The sequence below is a fragment of the Megalops cyprinoides genome, chromosome 10, assembly GCF_013368585.1.
Source record: "Megalops cyprinoides isolate fMegCyp1 chromosome 10, fMegCyp1.pri, whole genome shotgun sequence".
Taxonomy (NCBI): Eukaryota; Metazoa; Chordata; class Actinopteri; order Elopiformes; family Megalopidae; genus Megalops; species Megalops cyprinoides.
Window position 1 is genome coordinate 17,091,102 of NC_050592.1, and position 17,353 is coordinate 17,108,454.

The window sequence follows — 17,353 nt, forward strand, 5'->3', positions numbered from 1 at the left end:
AACAAGGACAAACCAAATTGCACAATATTCAATGAAACAAGGACACACAAACCAACATTCTGTTCAATACAAACCAGGACACAACAACTACCATTCTGTTCAATACAAACAAGGATGCTTGAACAAGCAACAGTAGGTGTAGTATGGGGCTATCTGAATGAAATCCAGCTGATTGTTTTCTATATAACCTTGACTCTCCAACTCTATACTCTTTCTGTTTGCGATGTGCAATGTCACTCATGTCCAAACAAATCCCATTAGTGGTGATAAACAACAGACTAATCTAATTCATGCTTTATATGACAGGGCCCATATATTTCAGCTTCAGCCTCTCAGAATGAATGTTCTACATCAAGCACCTTTAGAGGTAATTCAAGTGTTTTCACACAGACACACACACACACACACACACACACACAGTAACACTGACCCAGGATGTAATGGATCAAGAGACAAAAGGTTTCAAGAAGTAATCTCTTAAGATGTAATCAATTACAATGATCAATACTTCAAAGACATATTTTACATGCACAAGTTTGCCCAATGAGACACAGTCAATGAACTTGTCTGTTTCTGTTTATTGTGTAAAGAGGTCTTGCTTCTGAGAAGCTGGAAAAATCACAGAACCTGCAAAACCCGCTGTCATTTACCTGTAAAGGACCAGCACTGTGCACTTCAATGAAAACACAAAATAATTAAATTCTTTTTGTTCCAAGAGATGTGATTGACCTCATGGCTAAAATTACTGTGCACTTCAGTAAACTGGTCTTAATAGAGCAGGCAATACACTATAGTTTTGTCTTTGAGACTATACTGTTTGTAGCAAGGAATATTGTTTTAGGGAACAAACAGCAGTGAAAGTAAACCTGTAATGTCAACATAATGAAAAATACTGTTGGCACATACATATAAAAATACAATGAGTAATAAAGTGCTATACCTGTTGTATTAACATTGCATACAAAATGAAATGTAAATAAATTATTCAAGGCTAACCATTTAAACTATGAAGCAAGCACAGTTGTGCACTGTTATTCTGACTTACATTTGATTTAGAAATTAGAGTGAACTTAACTTGATTGTAGGGTGTAACATGGTGGAGGAAGGTTTCATGGAATATGGTAAAGTGCAATGTGATACATATTTGTGTATGTATGTATAAATCATTACCCAGAATCCAGTAAAGCAACAATTACACTGAAATTAAGTGGTATCAGAGCTGAGAAGTAAAGTGCTACCATAATTAAATACAAGTAATACAATAAGCACGCATAATAACATAATAAAAACATTATAAAAGTTAAGTGCATTCCAAATACTGGTGGCAACGAACCGCTTGTGATCATTTGTGATTCATTTTGAATCTATAAGTATGACATACTTGGACCTTATGTTCCTTAAGTAGCAATTTAGTAAATGGGTGTTCTGACAGCTATCCCCCATGGTACTGCACATGAGAAACCAATAATTACATAAAACGTCTGTGTATCATAATTTGAGTGTTGCATCGTGCATTATGGTGAAATGAATATCAGGGCATGGCAGCGTATTGTGGAGCGTGGCAGGATTTACCAGGATGGTATGACACAGTACTGCTCTTGCCAACAGCTGGTCCTCCATGCAGGAGTGTGAGGGCTGCTGACAGTGAATCTGTGTTTTTGTCAGAGTGGCTCAAGCCTACCAGCAAAGAGCTGGACAGCAGCCACAAACATGACAAGGACAAAGCATGAACTAAAAATACCCCTCAGCTAGAGCAGTAGGGAAAGAGGGAAACTCTACATAACTCACAGGATGATAGCCAGTTCTGCAGGGCAGGTTTCTGCCGGATCAATGACGATATGACCTACCGATCAGCTGTAACACCCTGTATCCTTTTGGTGCCAAACGACTAAAAATGGGGCTGGACTCGGTTATCATAGAGATGGGAGGCCTTCTGAGAAGCCCAGCTCGCTACTGGATGAGTTTGCTGGTGTGCCAGTAGGGGGTGCTCTTTCTTATGGAGAAAGTAAATTCAATGCCTCTGTGTAGTGATGGGGGCATTGTGCCGTAGGATGTGCCATCCATCAGATGAGGTGTTAAACCGAGGTCCTAACTCACTTGGTCATTGAAGTTCCTATGGCACTTATTACAAATGCAAGAGTGTTCATTTTCAGTATTCTAAGTTCTCAGCCCTGCCACATAATCATTTCCCCTACAGTTAATTGGATATTTAATCCCTTTCACTTTCCATCCTTCTTCTAGCCCCTAGAAAAAGATAAATGAGTTCTTTGTTATAGACTGTGATTTAGACCGAAATAAAAATGTGAAAGGGAAAGAGCAATTGCAAATGGACATAACCTTGTGATATGCTTGTTTGCATTGCCTTTCCATGTGGCTGCTTCAGAATGAAAGCAAATGAAACATTGACAGAAGTCACTGCAAATGAACCTTGCTTTGCAGCCTGCTTTTTCACGTTTCAAAGCAATGGCCCTTAGCTATTTCTATTTTAATTGTGTGTAAGCCTTCTTCATAATAGGTTGACCTTCCTGGTTAAATAAACTAAGTATTCACAAATGGACAGTGAAAGTTTTGGAATATAAAATTGCAGAGGCCTTCTTAGCCCTTAGGCAACTTTAAACAAAAAAGACTGCCACTCAAAAACCTTTGGGGAAAATTGCTGTTGTATTCTTGAGCATGATGTCCTTATCAGAGGACATCCATCATAAAACATGCAGCCATCTGACAGGATACTAGGCAGTTTTGTAAGTCACTCCTGATAAGGGTGTTTGGCAAGTAAGCAGAGAATGTAATTTAATATTGAATACTTAGCTGCCCTGGCTTGCAACATGATCACACAGTGAGGAAAAAACATCTTTAATCCTATAAAGTTTTCTCCATTTCCTGAAATGGAAAAGTGACTGTTTTAGTCTCAGTAATCATAATCAAATGGCCAACCTCTTATGCCTGACTGACATAGGAAAAAGTATACCACTTACTGCATATTTATAGCTATTTGTATTGTGTTGACACACACCCTGATCCCAAGGGCAACAGTTCAGCAGGTTTTATAGGTGTAATATAATATATACCCACTAGGAATACATTATAAAAATTAATCAGATGGCTGCAACTGTACTTTATAGACGCTAGTTCAAGATGTGCTTTAGAGGTGCGAGTTGGAAACTGGAAAGGAATCCCTCCTTGGATCTCCAAAACTGTAGACCTGCAGGACTTCCGATCAACACACACAAGGGTTTGAAAAGGACAGGATAGAAGAGTATTCAATACTCACAGTAACACTTCCATATTGGTGGCTGGTAATCCTCCGGATCTGCAAACAACACAGGACACTGGTTAATCTGAGCAGGCCTGGATGAGAAGTGCTCAGTGAAGCCTTACAACTAAAATCTCACTGTATATCTGACATACATCTGCTGACAGATTTCTACAGATAAAGAGGAACATGCAGTCTGATTATACAATTTTTTAAATTAAATAAACCACTTACTGAGTAGTTTGCTAGCTGTGACTCTCAAATTGCATTTTTTTTTTTTTGCTTTTTTCCCTTTTTCAACCTTTTTGGAAATGTCAGTTGTACTACATTAGACTTGAGCCTCTGCAACATCCTTTATGCTCTCACACAGGAGCACTGAAAAGAGACTAACACAATCCTCTTGTGCACTTGCCCACCACCAACAGCTATTTTTTCAAACTACACATCCCACAGTGCCCCACAGCTGAGTGCACATCGACTGGAGGACAGGCACAGCTCCAATGACAACATCCAGTGCATTTGCAGGCACCTCACCAGCAGCCGCAGGGTGCCAATGCATCAGGCTGAGGGAACCCTGGCTGACGACACCTACCCTACCCTGCCAGAATGGAGCCAGCTGTGTTCCCCTGCCACAAACTCCTTTCCCCTGCCACAAACTCCAAACAGCCTTTGTCAGTAAATGACACACCACTGGATGACCAGGCACTGTAGAGCAGAATGGTCTGGAAGGTCTGAAGACTGCTTGTAGATACAGAGCACAAGCCTTATTTATCAATTCTTATTACATTCAACCAAACTCTTCCTCTGGGTTTCAGTCTCAAATTAAAGTGCAACATATCTTTTGAAGGCATCCATAGATGATTATGAGGGACTGGAGCTGCTGACATCACATCCAGCATAAAAGCAGGTCCTTCAGGCATTGGGACATGTTGCATATCTTACTTATGAATGCTCCCAGACATAAATCTCAGTTAGAATACTAAAACTGAGTTGAGTGGGCAGAGACGTCTCTCTACCCAGACAGATGTCTGACTTAGGGCCTTGGTATAGAAAGTTCTCTATCTCATCTTTTTTGAAGGAGAGGACAGGAGTGAAATAAAATGTGGCACTTAAAAGGACAGCACACATTCAACAAGCAGGTGGGTGCAGCTGTGTTTCCTTGGCAGAACAGAAATGGCTCAAGCCTTCTTTCTGTGACCCAGCTGGCCTCACTTGGCTTAACAGAGTAACATTTGGATGTGTTAAAATCCCAGTTACATTCACACATTTGACGCAATAGCTGTTAGGTTACACACTCATGAATGGTGATCTGCTTAGAAGCTCAATATGCAGAGCACCTGGAGAACCTTGGTCAGCTACAGTAGCAAGGCCCCAGAGTCAAAGCTAAACGGTTTCCTCTTCCCTGAAATCAAGAACCTCCTGCATTGTGTCGTCAGGGTACGAGGGAACAAACTTCTCAGAATCTGCTTGGAATAATGAAAACACCTTGCTCTCCCTCAGCTTCCTTCAGACAAAAGTTGTTGTGAAATCTCTCTATTCTTTATAGTGGCAACGTTTTGTAGCAGTTTAGGTGATTCAAAATGTTGCAACCACCAGTCAGAAGCCATAAAACAACTATTAATTAAGCTTAATCACTGAACAGGATGATACATAAAATATTTGGGTGTTAGTCTGTCTGTTTCCCATTTCACCAGCTACCGTGTTTCAGTGTAGGCTATACTGTACTATTCCATTTAAAAAAACAATTAATTAAAAACTAACACAAATGAATAATTTTGCTAATTGCTAGCTACTGTGGTAACGTTTCTTGCATAGCTTGCGCAGATTACTCTGAAACAATTCAAGTTTAGCTAGCTGGCCCAGCTATTCCTGGTTTAGGGATTAATGTGAATGATCCTAAATATAAAAATGCCCACTTACTGGATTTCATTGTGGAAGGAAATGGATCGTATGTCATGGCAAACATCTTACAAGAGGGTAATACAAATTTGCTTGTAACTTTAGATGTACATTCTTAAAATAATAACAGTACTGGAATACCTAATGATACATTTGGACATTTCAAAGACATTGAAAACATCAGCATTTCGACATACATCTTAGAATACTACTACATAAATTACAAGCTTTTCCAGCAAGAATATTCATAGCATGAGACACTTTGAACAATTCATCATAGCAACGTGCAACAAAATTGGCCCCTGCAAAACACCTCTACACCAAAGCACACATGAAAATGGCTAACTTTCCCTTCTCCATGTGGGACAGACATGCATGTCAAGGGCCACAAGGACACACAATTACACACATGGGAGTCCCTGAGAAGACAGGAACACAACCTGTGACAGAGTGAGAGTGTGAGCGATCGAGGCGTAATGACTGTGTGTGGATGCAGATGCAAGAGGCCCCAGTCCCTGATGGATTCTTCTGAAGTGTTTCATGCTGTCAGCAATTTGAGACTACTGGGAATCAGCACATTTCCACTTTACTGCCAACAGTACCTCCAGCGGGGAGTTTCTAAAACTGTGTTATGAGACAAGACAAAGCCCTATGTTTCAATGAGATGTGACATGCACTGCGTACAAATAACACAGCACGTGGGACGTGCATGGAGGACATCTCATCAACAGCGCACTCACTTACGCAAAGATGCAGACACTGCACAAAGAAAACACATGAAACACGATCACTGCTAAAGTAGAACATGCAAAATAGGAAAAAAAATTACACTTGTTTTAAAGTGTGTAGCTCATTAATATTTCCTTTGCAGTGCAAATGAATTTACTACTAGCAGCACAGTCTAATGAATATTAATGGTTCTGTGATTCTGAAAAATGTTACAGTTTCTTGGTCCTCAGTAATAGATTATACAGTACAGAAGTGCTCGTCCTTCCAGTCAGCACACACTGTAATTTTTATCAGTCTGTTTCAAAGAAAATAATTGTCTTTTCACATGAGAATGCTTTGAAGGACACAAGTGAGCTCATTCCTGCATTTTTAGTTCTAATGAATTCATGCATAAAGCTTCAAGGTTGTATTACTGCACAGATAATTAGTTTTCTAAATAAACACGTTTTCTAAATTAGAGTCGAAACATCATTGGTTTCTACAGTAAGTAGGAACCATAATAGGTAAAGAAATTACTTTGCCCATTACGCTGCCACAAAAGACTCTCCTTAAAGAAGCTCAAGATGTATCATTATTACTGTGGAATGTGTTGGCCTTTCATTTTCATTGACTGAAATATGATTAGATTGATTTTGGACATGAGTGATCTGTTACTGCATTCCCCTGGAGCTCTGTCACTTTGACTCCGGTCTTAAAAACATTCAGAATAAATTATTCGGCCGCAGCTCATTTGGAAAATGTGATTTCCTCTGGTCACGTGCCAATTTCCCCCCCTCTTTCTTTCCCTCTTCTTGTTCAGTTTAATTTCTGAAGCCGCTACAGCAGTTATTGTGGAGTAGGACTGTCGGGGATGTTGGCTCCCAGGGCTGTTTCCCCAGAGCAGACGGTTATCAATTCCATTGCATTACTGAGCTGTCAGGAGCAGGTGATAAAATCGTTTCTGCTCCCGAAACAGGAATATCAGCGCACAACAGATCTCAGCTCTGCAGAAACATTCCCATCTGCCTTGTGTGCAAGCATGAAGAAATACTCCTTAAAGACTTTCCTACACACTTAAATACTGCACACGCTTCCCAAAAATAGAACACGACTAGAATTAGTGGCTTGGAGGGGGAAGATCTCATGGCTTGTTCTGCAATACAGCGCATTGCGAAACTCTGTGCCTTCCACGAACATCACCATCCCTGCCTTCCATTTGTGTAGCAGCCTGACTCAGGCACTGATGCCTGTCAGTGAATTTAGCTTCACACCAGACTAACTCTGTGTCAGGCCTGTCTGAAGTGGTGTGTCACAGCTTCTGTCTGCAAGAACAACACTCACTTGGCTGCTTTGAAACAGCTGACATGACAGTGGCTGTTAAAAGCTTGACTGTTTTAGCTGCCTGTTAATGGTTTCTAACTGCACATGCCTGAGAGATATTTGTCGGACTGAAGCCTAGAGAGCAGCTCTCTCTAACATACGCAGACACGGACAAACAGCTGATCCTCTGCATGTAGGATTATAGAGCGCGGGTCCCGTAGAGAGGCCATCTGTGGCCTTACAGTGATATGTCACGGCATGTTAAACTGAGTGTGTTCCGCTCTGAACAGACCTGTCCTGATAATGACGCACCTCTCCACTTCCTGTTTACCTACGCAGTGCGAGATCCAGAAGAGCAAGACAGTGCAGGGACTCTCAGTGTGCCTCCCCTTGCACTATTTAATCAAGCCATGCCACTTTGCAAGAAAAGGGACGGTGTTAGCCAGGGTTTGTCACATTTTCAGTTTTTTAATCTTGATGTTCCTACATTCTTACTTTACCCACCGTGACTACCTAACCCACGACTTTAGCTAACCAGATTTCTGGAGAACACTGACTAGCCTACCCCCTGAAAGACAAGATGAGGAATGAAAAGGGGAGGAGAGGAAAGAGGGTGAAGGGCCTGAATGATGTGACGGCATGTGAGACTCTCTCTGACAGCGGCTGTCTGAGCGCTGCCTGTGTTAGTTAGAGGGTAACCCGTTCTGCCCTGATCTAACCGTCAGGATTTGTGATGAATGGCAGCACACAGCATGTCTGCAGCCTTGATTAATAATGCATGCAGAAAAGACAGATGCATGATGCATTAAACGGCACCGGCCACAGATGCAGCTTTATCACTGTTGTAAGGCACTCCTTCCAAATCAAACAATGCCATCATTTCTGTCTTTCTGGATAAACCTCCTACAGCACAACTCAAGGCACTGAGCTGGGTGTGCGAGCTTTCGCTGATGCAGCAGAGCACCTCTCTCTTTCGTACACTTGTGATGTGGTACTCTCACATCAATCTATAGACTCATTTAGAATTACTTGCACAATGTCTGCTGCAAAGGTAAGGAGAGAATGATCACTTTAAGAGGGGTTTCGGTCAAACTGCTGCGGTGTTTTGTCCTTAACTGACAGCAATGAACATAAACAAGGAGAATTTTTTTAACAGCTTCACATCATGAGATGGCATTCACCTGAAATAATCAAAAAAGGCTTATGAAATGGGTTACTGAAATAAACAACGAGCCACAAAGATTAAACTGGATTTCTCCCTAAGTGACACGTGCCCTAAAATTAATATGGACACAGTGGAACAAAAATAATTTGGGGGATTTAATAGGAAGCGTTCCAGCTTGTACTGAAGTAATCAGCTCAAAATACATCTGCCGAATGGTTTTCTCTCCTTGAAATCTCACTCAAATATTGCTGTAATTGCTTTTTGGTGATGTGGGAATACGGTACATGTGTACAGGTGAGACAATGTAAACCAGATAACTATAAATTGCGCAGTGAATAAACTGTCTTGATAAAATTGCTTCCGTAATACTGAGTGAAACCAATGACCAATTTTAAACAACGTTTTTTTCCGAAATATGAATGAACTAAAGCATATAACTGACAGTCATGTGTATTTCATGCTGGTTCTGCAGTGAATAAAAATCCTTCTTAAAACAGCAAAGATGAATAATTTCAAAAAACAAAAGAAACACAAAACACTGATAGACAGCGTGCTTCCTCTCAGCTGTGTCTGTGTGTTTGTGCACAGATAAAGCCGGTTCAAGTGCCCCCCCCAGTCCAACCGATACATATCCCTGAATGTGAAAACAAACTGCTAAAAAGAGAAGCCAATTACAATGTAAGCTTTAGGTTGTGGACAAAACCCAAGAGCTGTGGAGCTGTGGTGGAATAATTTAACTCTGAAGAACGGTTGGTCTGGCTCTGTTCCCACGACTGTCCTTATAGCAGAAGAGAGAACAGCATATTCTAACAGTAATCTCCAGCTTCCTTTCCAACAGTCACAAGCTCTCGCTATACAATACTGACTCACTGCACGCCCCTCCATTACGCAATTCACATCCCACTATATGAAATCCTGACTCTTATAGTATAAACTGCTTACTAAAACAAGACTAAAACATTTTCCATTGCACAATGATCTCTTGCTAAACGCGATGATCTTCTTGCTGACCCATAAAGACAAAGCACTTTCCAGCAAACATACACTCACACAAACTCAATTTTGCATGGCTACAACAATCCATAATTCACTTTCTATTCCCTCCATATGAAAGCACATATAACATTTAGGTGGTATGATGGCACTACAGGTATGGAACCAAAAATGTTTGTAGGTTCAATTCCCAGGCACAGCCCTGCAGTTGTAACCTTGAACAAGGACCTTAACCAAAATTGCATCAGTAAATATTCATGTGTATGTACAAATGTAAGCCATGTAAGTAGCTCTGGATAAGGCCGAGAAAATAAATCATACTCTTGACCTAAAAATCACTCCTTCCCAGTTATGATGATGATCAAATGGATGAACCAAATACACAGATGGTCCTCTACAGAAATGTTTATAAAGCTATCAACCAAAAACTCCCTAAGTGCCCTTTCAAGCTGCAGTATTTGTATTGTAAAAGTGTTACCATTATTCCAAAATGTTACAAATGGGCTCTGCATTTACATATTTCTGAAAAGGAATGTTTCTTCATATTATTTTTAATGTCATTGACTTTCTGATGGTGAGAGCCGTATTGCTGCACGATTCTACCACTATCGCTGGAGCATTTGATACACCTGTTTCCACGGTAACAGTGGCAGAGCAGAAAGCTTTGGCTCTTGTCGACGTTACACAGAGCACACACTCATGGCATGCAGGAATTTTACTTGGGAATGGCACTTATAATTTCGGCCCAATCATAGCCAAGCATCTCCTGGGTGGGACATTTTATTCTGTCAGTGCACCCTGCTGTGGGCGAAAGACTCGAAACCTGCATAATGCCTCTTGCACTCCTGTCATTTCAGACCAAAAGGAAAGACACACTCTCATTCTTTCAGCTTTGATGTATTTGGGCCATGATGTGTTTGCTACTGATACTCAGAGAGAGGGAGTTTATATGTATCTCATCGTCACCCTATACAGAAAAAACAGAACAGGACTCTCCCATGGGAGAGACAGCCGCGGGTACTGCACACACAAAATGGGTGCCACACTTCTCAATGTGTGTCATGAGCACATAGCCACGTACATTCAGTCTCCATTTGTGCTCAAACCCAGGAGTTTGTATTCCTGACCTGAGTTCACTTCCAGCTTCACAGCAGTGTCATTTGCATAACACACTTAAGCAAGTGTTACTTTTTGTTATGCACACAACAGTATGAGTTAACGATCACTGAAATAAACCTGAAAAATAATCTGTTACTAATGGAAAAATTGAATACACAGGAACTACAGACAATTCCCTGTAATTGCACGGCTCTGAATTAATTTTTTGTTGATTGCATTAATCATTTAGACTATGAACATAACAAGGATGCATAAATTCAATGAAGTAAAATGACAAAAACTGTCTGCATGCATATGGAACTAAACATTAGTGCTTTGAATTTAAAATGGGTTTGATTTCAGTCAAATGTGAAGATCAGAGTGCTTCACAGACTGCATACCATAGATACAATATTAATTCTTGTGTTAACATTAAATGGAACAGAAATGAAGCTTTGGCAACAGAAGTAAATCACCAGAGCAACAACGGCGGAAAAAATCAAATTTGATAAAACTATAGTTGATCTTCACAATATCCTAATGTCCTTATGGAACACCTTACAGTTACATAGGTACAGTAAGGTGTTATACAAACAATGTGCTCACGAGAGGATGAAGAATAAACTGAAAAAATGGTGAAGAACAAAGATGAAACTTTCCTCTCAGCTGCCTGATGGACAGCAATGACAAATGTTAAGAGCAAATCTACAAGCTACACTCAGAAATGATTGTACTGAATGAGATAAAGAACGAAATAACTCATTATAAAATGCATAGTACCCTAGCCTGTACATTTACTTTGCATATCAAAAGGCACACTGTCAGTACACACAAGTATAACAATGCAATAAAAAAAACAACTGCAGCAACTGCAGAACAACCAAAGTGAACAATGCAATTCCAAACCTACACAGTGAGTGAGTACCATAGTTAGGTATAATGAAGACAATCAATACCGTTATGCCCTATGGGAAATCCCTCTTTTCTTTTTGCCAGCATTTTCTCTTTGGCTGGGGTGTGTTGCGCTAATTCTACAGTGCTGCTTGTGTGCAGAGATTTAGAAGAACAAGTATAATTGACCTGGAGTTTAGACCATGGTTGTCACATAACACACATGCTGTATTCTGCATTTTTTTAATCTTCTTTTGTTGCTGAGTTTATATTTGCAGCCCTGAAGCACCTAGTGTCATGTATCACTGCCTGGTACTATTGTTTCCTAAGGCTGGGTCATTTTTGTACCCGCTATTGGGTCTACTTGGTCTCTTGCGATGGCACTGTCGCAAAGAATTACCTCATGCAACACCAATGGAACCATGTCCCACAGCATAAACACTGTCCTCTCACAGCTGTCTTTACTAATGGAACCAATGTGCACATACAGGGTTAATTTTATCATTGACTTTTAAAGGACAAATAGCTGAACACAGCAATATCTACACTGAGCTTGAGGGCTAATATGAACCACAGATACGTGCACATATTCATTTCTGGCTCCTATGTAAGAGACATGATTATTCTAATGTTGCTCCTGCTCAAATAATGCTCTACTAAAATAATGATACCCTTGTGACAACCACTCAGTCCTTGGCAATGTTACTGCCTATAACCCCTGATAATTACATTGGGGCGCAACACAAATGGCAGTCCTCCATACCACAATACGTAAATACTTTCCTCTTAAAGAAGCAGTGGTCAAATAATAAATCTACTAGTTCAGCAGCAGATCCGTGTGAGATAATCTTTTCAAAATTATATGGTCACCACATATTACACCAGCTCAGAATGACTGTCTTTTGGCTCCTCTCTGATGAATAGCTGAGTCTGTCCTTGGGAACAGGGCTGCATAGATCTGTATACATAAAACAAACCTTGACGAGGGGCAGGCACAGGGAGAACATGGAGAGACTGTAAGATAACCATAGCAAAAGCATAAGAAATGAAAGGAAAGACATGGGAAAACACGCTAAACTAAAGCCATCTTATGCAAGCAGGATTCACTGCAAACAAAATGGCAGCACTGTATCAGAGGTTTATGTCTGTAATCATGTTCACCCAAATGTCCCACAAGCCATGCCAGAATTACTTAAATGCAATTAATTTTGCCTACACAACAAATACCAAAATATGCATTTCTAATGGAAGGCTCCTGCGAAGCAAATGAATAATGTAATGTAATCATTTCCAGCCCAGAGGCAGAGACTATGGACAGGTATAAATCCACAGTAACACTAGTTGTGGGACTGCTGTTTGCATGGCTCAAAACAAATAGCTACTCTCTTTTGGGGAACAAAAAAGTTGCATGTAAAAGGTATCTTAAAGGACATTAGTCACACTTGGATTACAGAGACTGAAATTGTAAAGTGCCAGGGGCATCACAGAGGCAGTGCAAAGGGGCTGGCAAAGTCCTCTGTTGCATGTAGTTCATCACATTCTGGTCTTGTTTTGCAGGGTGCGATTTTTCTCTCCACATCTACATCTGGGATATTTCCCAAGTATGTAATAAACCCTTTAACTGAAATCCAAGTGTGGTCACTGCAGGGGTGAATGAGGATGTGAAATCTGCAAACTGTGAGGATCAGAAATCAGACGCAAGGCTTGCTTTCAGAGTCTCTCCCTTTTCTTGTTAAGTTTATTTCATACCACACAAAAAAACCTCAAAATCTATTCCTAAATTCTCTTCTCTTAAATGAATTGCTTACATTATATAATAAATGCAGATAATATTATACTGTGTATTAAAATTCACTTGCATTTTCTATTGCCATCTGGGAGAGGGTTTGTTTGCTGGTGTGGAGAGGAAGGGAGAAATCATGAACATGGCTGGTTTGGTCTCTGATCCACCTCCCATGCAATCTCCCCCTCAGTAAACAGTTCAGCAGATTAAAGAGATAAAGAGGGCGAAGGTGTATGAGAGGCAGACAGGTGTGACAAGTGAAACTGAGAGACTAGCACACATAATGCAATACTTAACTGGCCTCACAGACTTAAAGAGCAGCACATGAGAAGTACTCTGAGAAAGTTACTCTTATAATTTCACATGTCTACATCAATGGGCCATGTGTCCAATCAGCCAGTGCATATTTTGTCATATACAGTATGTTAACCTGGCCATGGACCCAGAAATTTAATGCCATACTTAAAGCTTCCGATGAAAATAAGGTGTTGTTTTCTATTGTCACAAAACAGGATAGCACCTTCCATTCATTTTTTAATGAAAGCATCAGTACTGTATACACATAAAGCTTAATAAAACTAAAAAGACTTAACACTTTCTATGTAAATAAATACTTACTCCTTTAATTATTGACTAAGAAACTTGATGTGTAACTTGTCTCACCTTGTAAAGCTTGATTAAGCTCCCTGGCACATCTTCACATGGCCCATATAATTGGGCTGATGAGGCAACTGATAATTTAACAAAAGGAAAGCCATAGCTAATGACAGTCATGATGGGTATGTCTTCTGACCCAAGCACATCTCTCCGACTTGCACCACAGATGTTTGGTTATATCGATCATATTGTTATTCCATCCTTTTCATTTCAAGATGTGGTGACAGATTCCTGGATCCTGTTTAGAGCCAAGCACCTTGCACCAATGTGAAACTTCATCTGCGAGTTGTTTGAATGCATTGGATCTTTGGTGAAGCAGTGTGGTGTGATAGATAGGAGCAGGGCTTGTATCCTAAAGGTTGCCAGCTTGATCTCCAAATGGGGTATTGCTATTGTACCCATAAGTAAGGTAATCAATACTAAGCTGCTTCAATAAAACCAAATAAACGGACAGTGTTTAAAATGTATAAGCTACACAAGTAGCTCTGTATAAGAACATCTGCTAAGCAAATAATGTAATGTAACCCTTGCAAACATGTATTGAATGAATCCAATTCACTCCCTATATCACAAACAGACTTGAAATCTGGGTTGTGTTCATGAGTGAATAACCTTTACTGAAATACAGCCATCAGAAAATCTTGACTTTTGGCCACTTCTCCATAATACTGCAACGCAAACAACAATTGCAAATGAATCATCAAAATACAATTACTCGTGAGAAGTATTTTTGTAGTCAGAAAAGAAGAACACAGCCTTTGTGAGCTGCCTGGGTTGGTCTGCTGTCATGCAGATCGGTAAAGCTTGATACCCAGAGAAACACACTTTCCCCTTCAGAGCTGGGCAGTGATCTGAAAGGAGAGGCGCCTGCCTGTCCAGTGGTAAAGCCAATTATGAGCGCTCCCGCAAAAACGACCGCTCTCAAACCGAACTTTACTCAGTACTGGTCTTGCTGAGACTGATCACATCTTACGCTGGTCGGAGACAGAGACCTTATCACGGTTAATATGAGGCGAACGAAAGCTTCAAGGGGCAAGATATTCCATTATCCAATAACACCGTGCACAGACATGGGACACTGCAATCAGGATTTACACCACACCCGTGCGCAACATGTATTGATAAATGCGACAATTTTTCCTGACACTGTTTTTTCGTGGATTGGCTGATCTCGAAATCCATGGTCAATGCACATATATGGATTGTCAAATTCCATTAGAAGAACTATCTCAAATACATACACAGCAACTGGATGTATCATGCAAAACTGTATGTCACCACACCAACAGACTTAAAGCGTGCATCTACTTTATAATGTAATCTTGTTGTATAAGCAATACGTTGCATGCCATTCATACTGTGCCATTCATATCTGGAAGTAGGTACCTGCAACCTGGGCATTTCAGCTCTCGCTTCATAAACGAAACGTGTAACGACTTAAGTAGACATTTTGATTTTACAAGCACAATTGAATATTTTGCAGGACATTCACCAGAGGAGACAGAAGAACCCGACAAACTGGAGTTACTCGATGCTGCCATCGCGCTCACCCCCGTCTCTAGCTCGGTTACACGAGGATGGTCCAGATGCGTTCGCGGCGGTGTTTTGGTGGTAGTTCCATCTCACTGCAATTCCTTCTCATTGGCTTTGCGAGAAAAAAAATGCAGAAGCACTTGTTTTGCAATGCAAACTCAGTTCCTTTTTGATTTAAGCACTAGTATATTCCGCCTTCTCTAACATTACGCTGTGGTTGGATATGCGTTTATGTCGCATTTACTGGTATTCTGACAGCCGCGTTACCTTTACATTAGGTAGCTATATTCAACAGAAAAAGTCTAGCTAGCTAACAAGAATGAATAAAACAACGTTCACTTCGTCTTCTGTGAAAATGGGACATTTTTCACTAGTTAAGTGTATCGTATGTAAAACATGAGCGACATAAGCTTTCGCCATGTTGAATTAGAAGGAGTTACTGTATCATTCCATGTGCCACTTCAGGACTCGTAATAAACAACACTGTATTGCGAGGTATACGCCTTCTTAAAGTGGACGTGGTTGCTTTCACGTGGGATTTGGGTTGCGCTGGAAATCACGCGTTTGAACATGCAGAATTCTGCTGACTTCAAACAAGTGACCGCCAACATTGCTTCCATTATAACTTCACTTTGTGGTGTAGGCCTACTTCTGAATAACCGTCTGCATTCTTTAATAATAAAAATATAGGCTGGCATTGAATGATGCTGCAAGTTTTATCCAGGTCGCTACAAATGTTGAGGCTGCTACACGTATTGCACTTTTTTGTCGCAACCATGTGTAGGCTATGCATTTTTAATCATATCAGTATGATTTAGACACACAATTTACATACATATGATTATTTCACGAAATACGACACAAGCCATCTTTTAACGCAACTTGATTTTTCCTGAACATATGATGAGATATTTCTGCCCTCTGTTGTTCGATACGGATCATTGCAGACTTTGTGATGCCTATAAGGAAGAGTATCAGTTGTTAGACTGGAGCCTTTACCTCCTTGATATTGGTCATGAAACCATGGGTGAGGCGAGTTAAAAAAACGAAACCAGCGACCTTTTGTCTCATAACCTGCATGGGGCGTGGAATCCTCTGCTAGCTAGCATTTGGGTATTTTGAAGAAGTCTATGTTGAACACATTACTTGACAGTCAATTTCACTTTTTATGTCAAGCGGCTTTTCAACCCGTATCAATTTGCATTGGAAGTGCAACAGTTTAAAATAATCGTAACATTGTAATAGTTAAATGTACCACACGACACTCAGATATCAAGCAGAGGGCTTTTTAGGCCGCCTCTCAGACCACTAACTTGTACATCAGACTATCATTCTGGGCTAGGAAAAGGCTCTGTGAGAATAATTGCCAATTTGACCTTTTCTGTCACTTTAAAGTATAAGCCAGCCCTGTGCAGTATAGGCCTTTGGAAACACACACACACAACTACTGAAAGAATATATCATACAGGATTTGTTCCACTACCAGATCAAGTTGTTAGAGAATGAGATACAGGGTATGCTAGCTATTTAGTGCCATTAGATGGATTTAGGAAATGGAAATGCATTATTATATAGTTAGCTAGTAATATAATCATTCATTTTAGAGTAAATGTTGTTAGCCAACAGGCTACCATCTGTTTCATGTAATTGTTTCACTAACTATTTGTTTACAACTAATTATCATACAATTGACTGTTACTTAAACGTTTGGAGGCTACAGGTTTCTGTCACAGCAAATGACCTGTCTGTGGCGTTTCTTTATATTGAGGTACTGTAAGCACAGGTCACCTTCTCGTTAACATGTTCAATACAAACAACTTTGAGCACAAAACCTAATAGCTAACTCTCGCCTATAAATTACTAATACACAGCGCTCACTGATTCTCTCTGCTTGCCCCTGCTGAAGACTATGTAGAAAACGCACTGCTCACTGAAACTGCGCAAGTAATGCGCAGATTTGATACCTTTAAAATTGTTCAGCAACATCTCGCCGCACCGCGTCTCGCACAGGGATGTCACATGACTTACGTTGAGAAATCATATGACTGCACAG

The 17,353-nt window shown here is 40.4% G+C and overlaps 1 protein-coding gene across 2 annotated transcripts in view; it reads right to left on the bottom strand.

Annotated features, from left to right (window-relative positions):
• The window catches only part of chn2 (chimerin 2), a 31,895-nt gene extending 16,137 nt beyond the window's left edge, over positions 1-15,758 (bottom strand). The window contains exons 1-2 of one of the 2 annotated variants that reach the window (XM_036538840.1): positions 15,260-15,758; positions 3,272-3,310 (exon numbers count right to left, since the gene is read on the bottom strand). In XM_036538840.1, the coding sequence (XP_036394733.1) occupies positions 3,272-3,310; positions 15,260-15,308 (88 nt within the window). In that variant the 5' untranslated portion in view covers positions 15,309-15,758. The remainder of the gene's footprint in view (positions 1-3,271; positions 3,311-15,259) is intronic. The other variant, XM_036538841.1, reaches the window with a different exon arrangement.
• Positions 15,759-17,353: the final 1,595 nt, after the last annotated feature.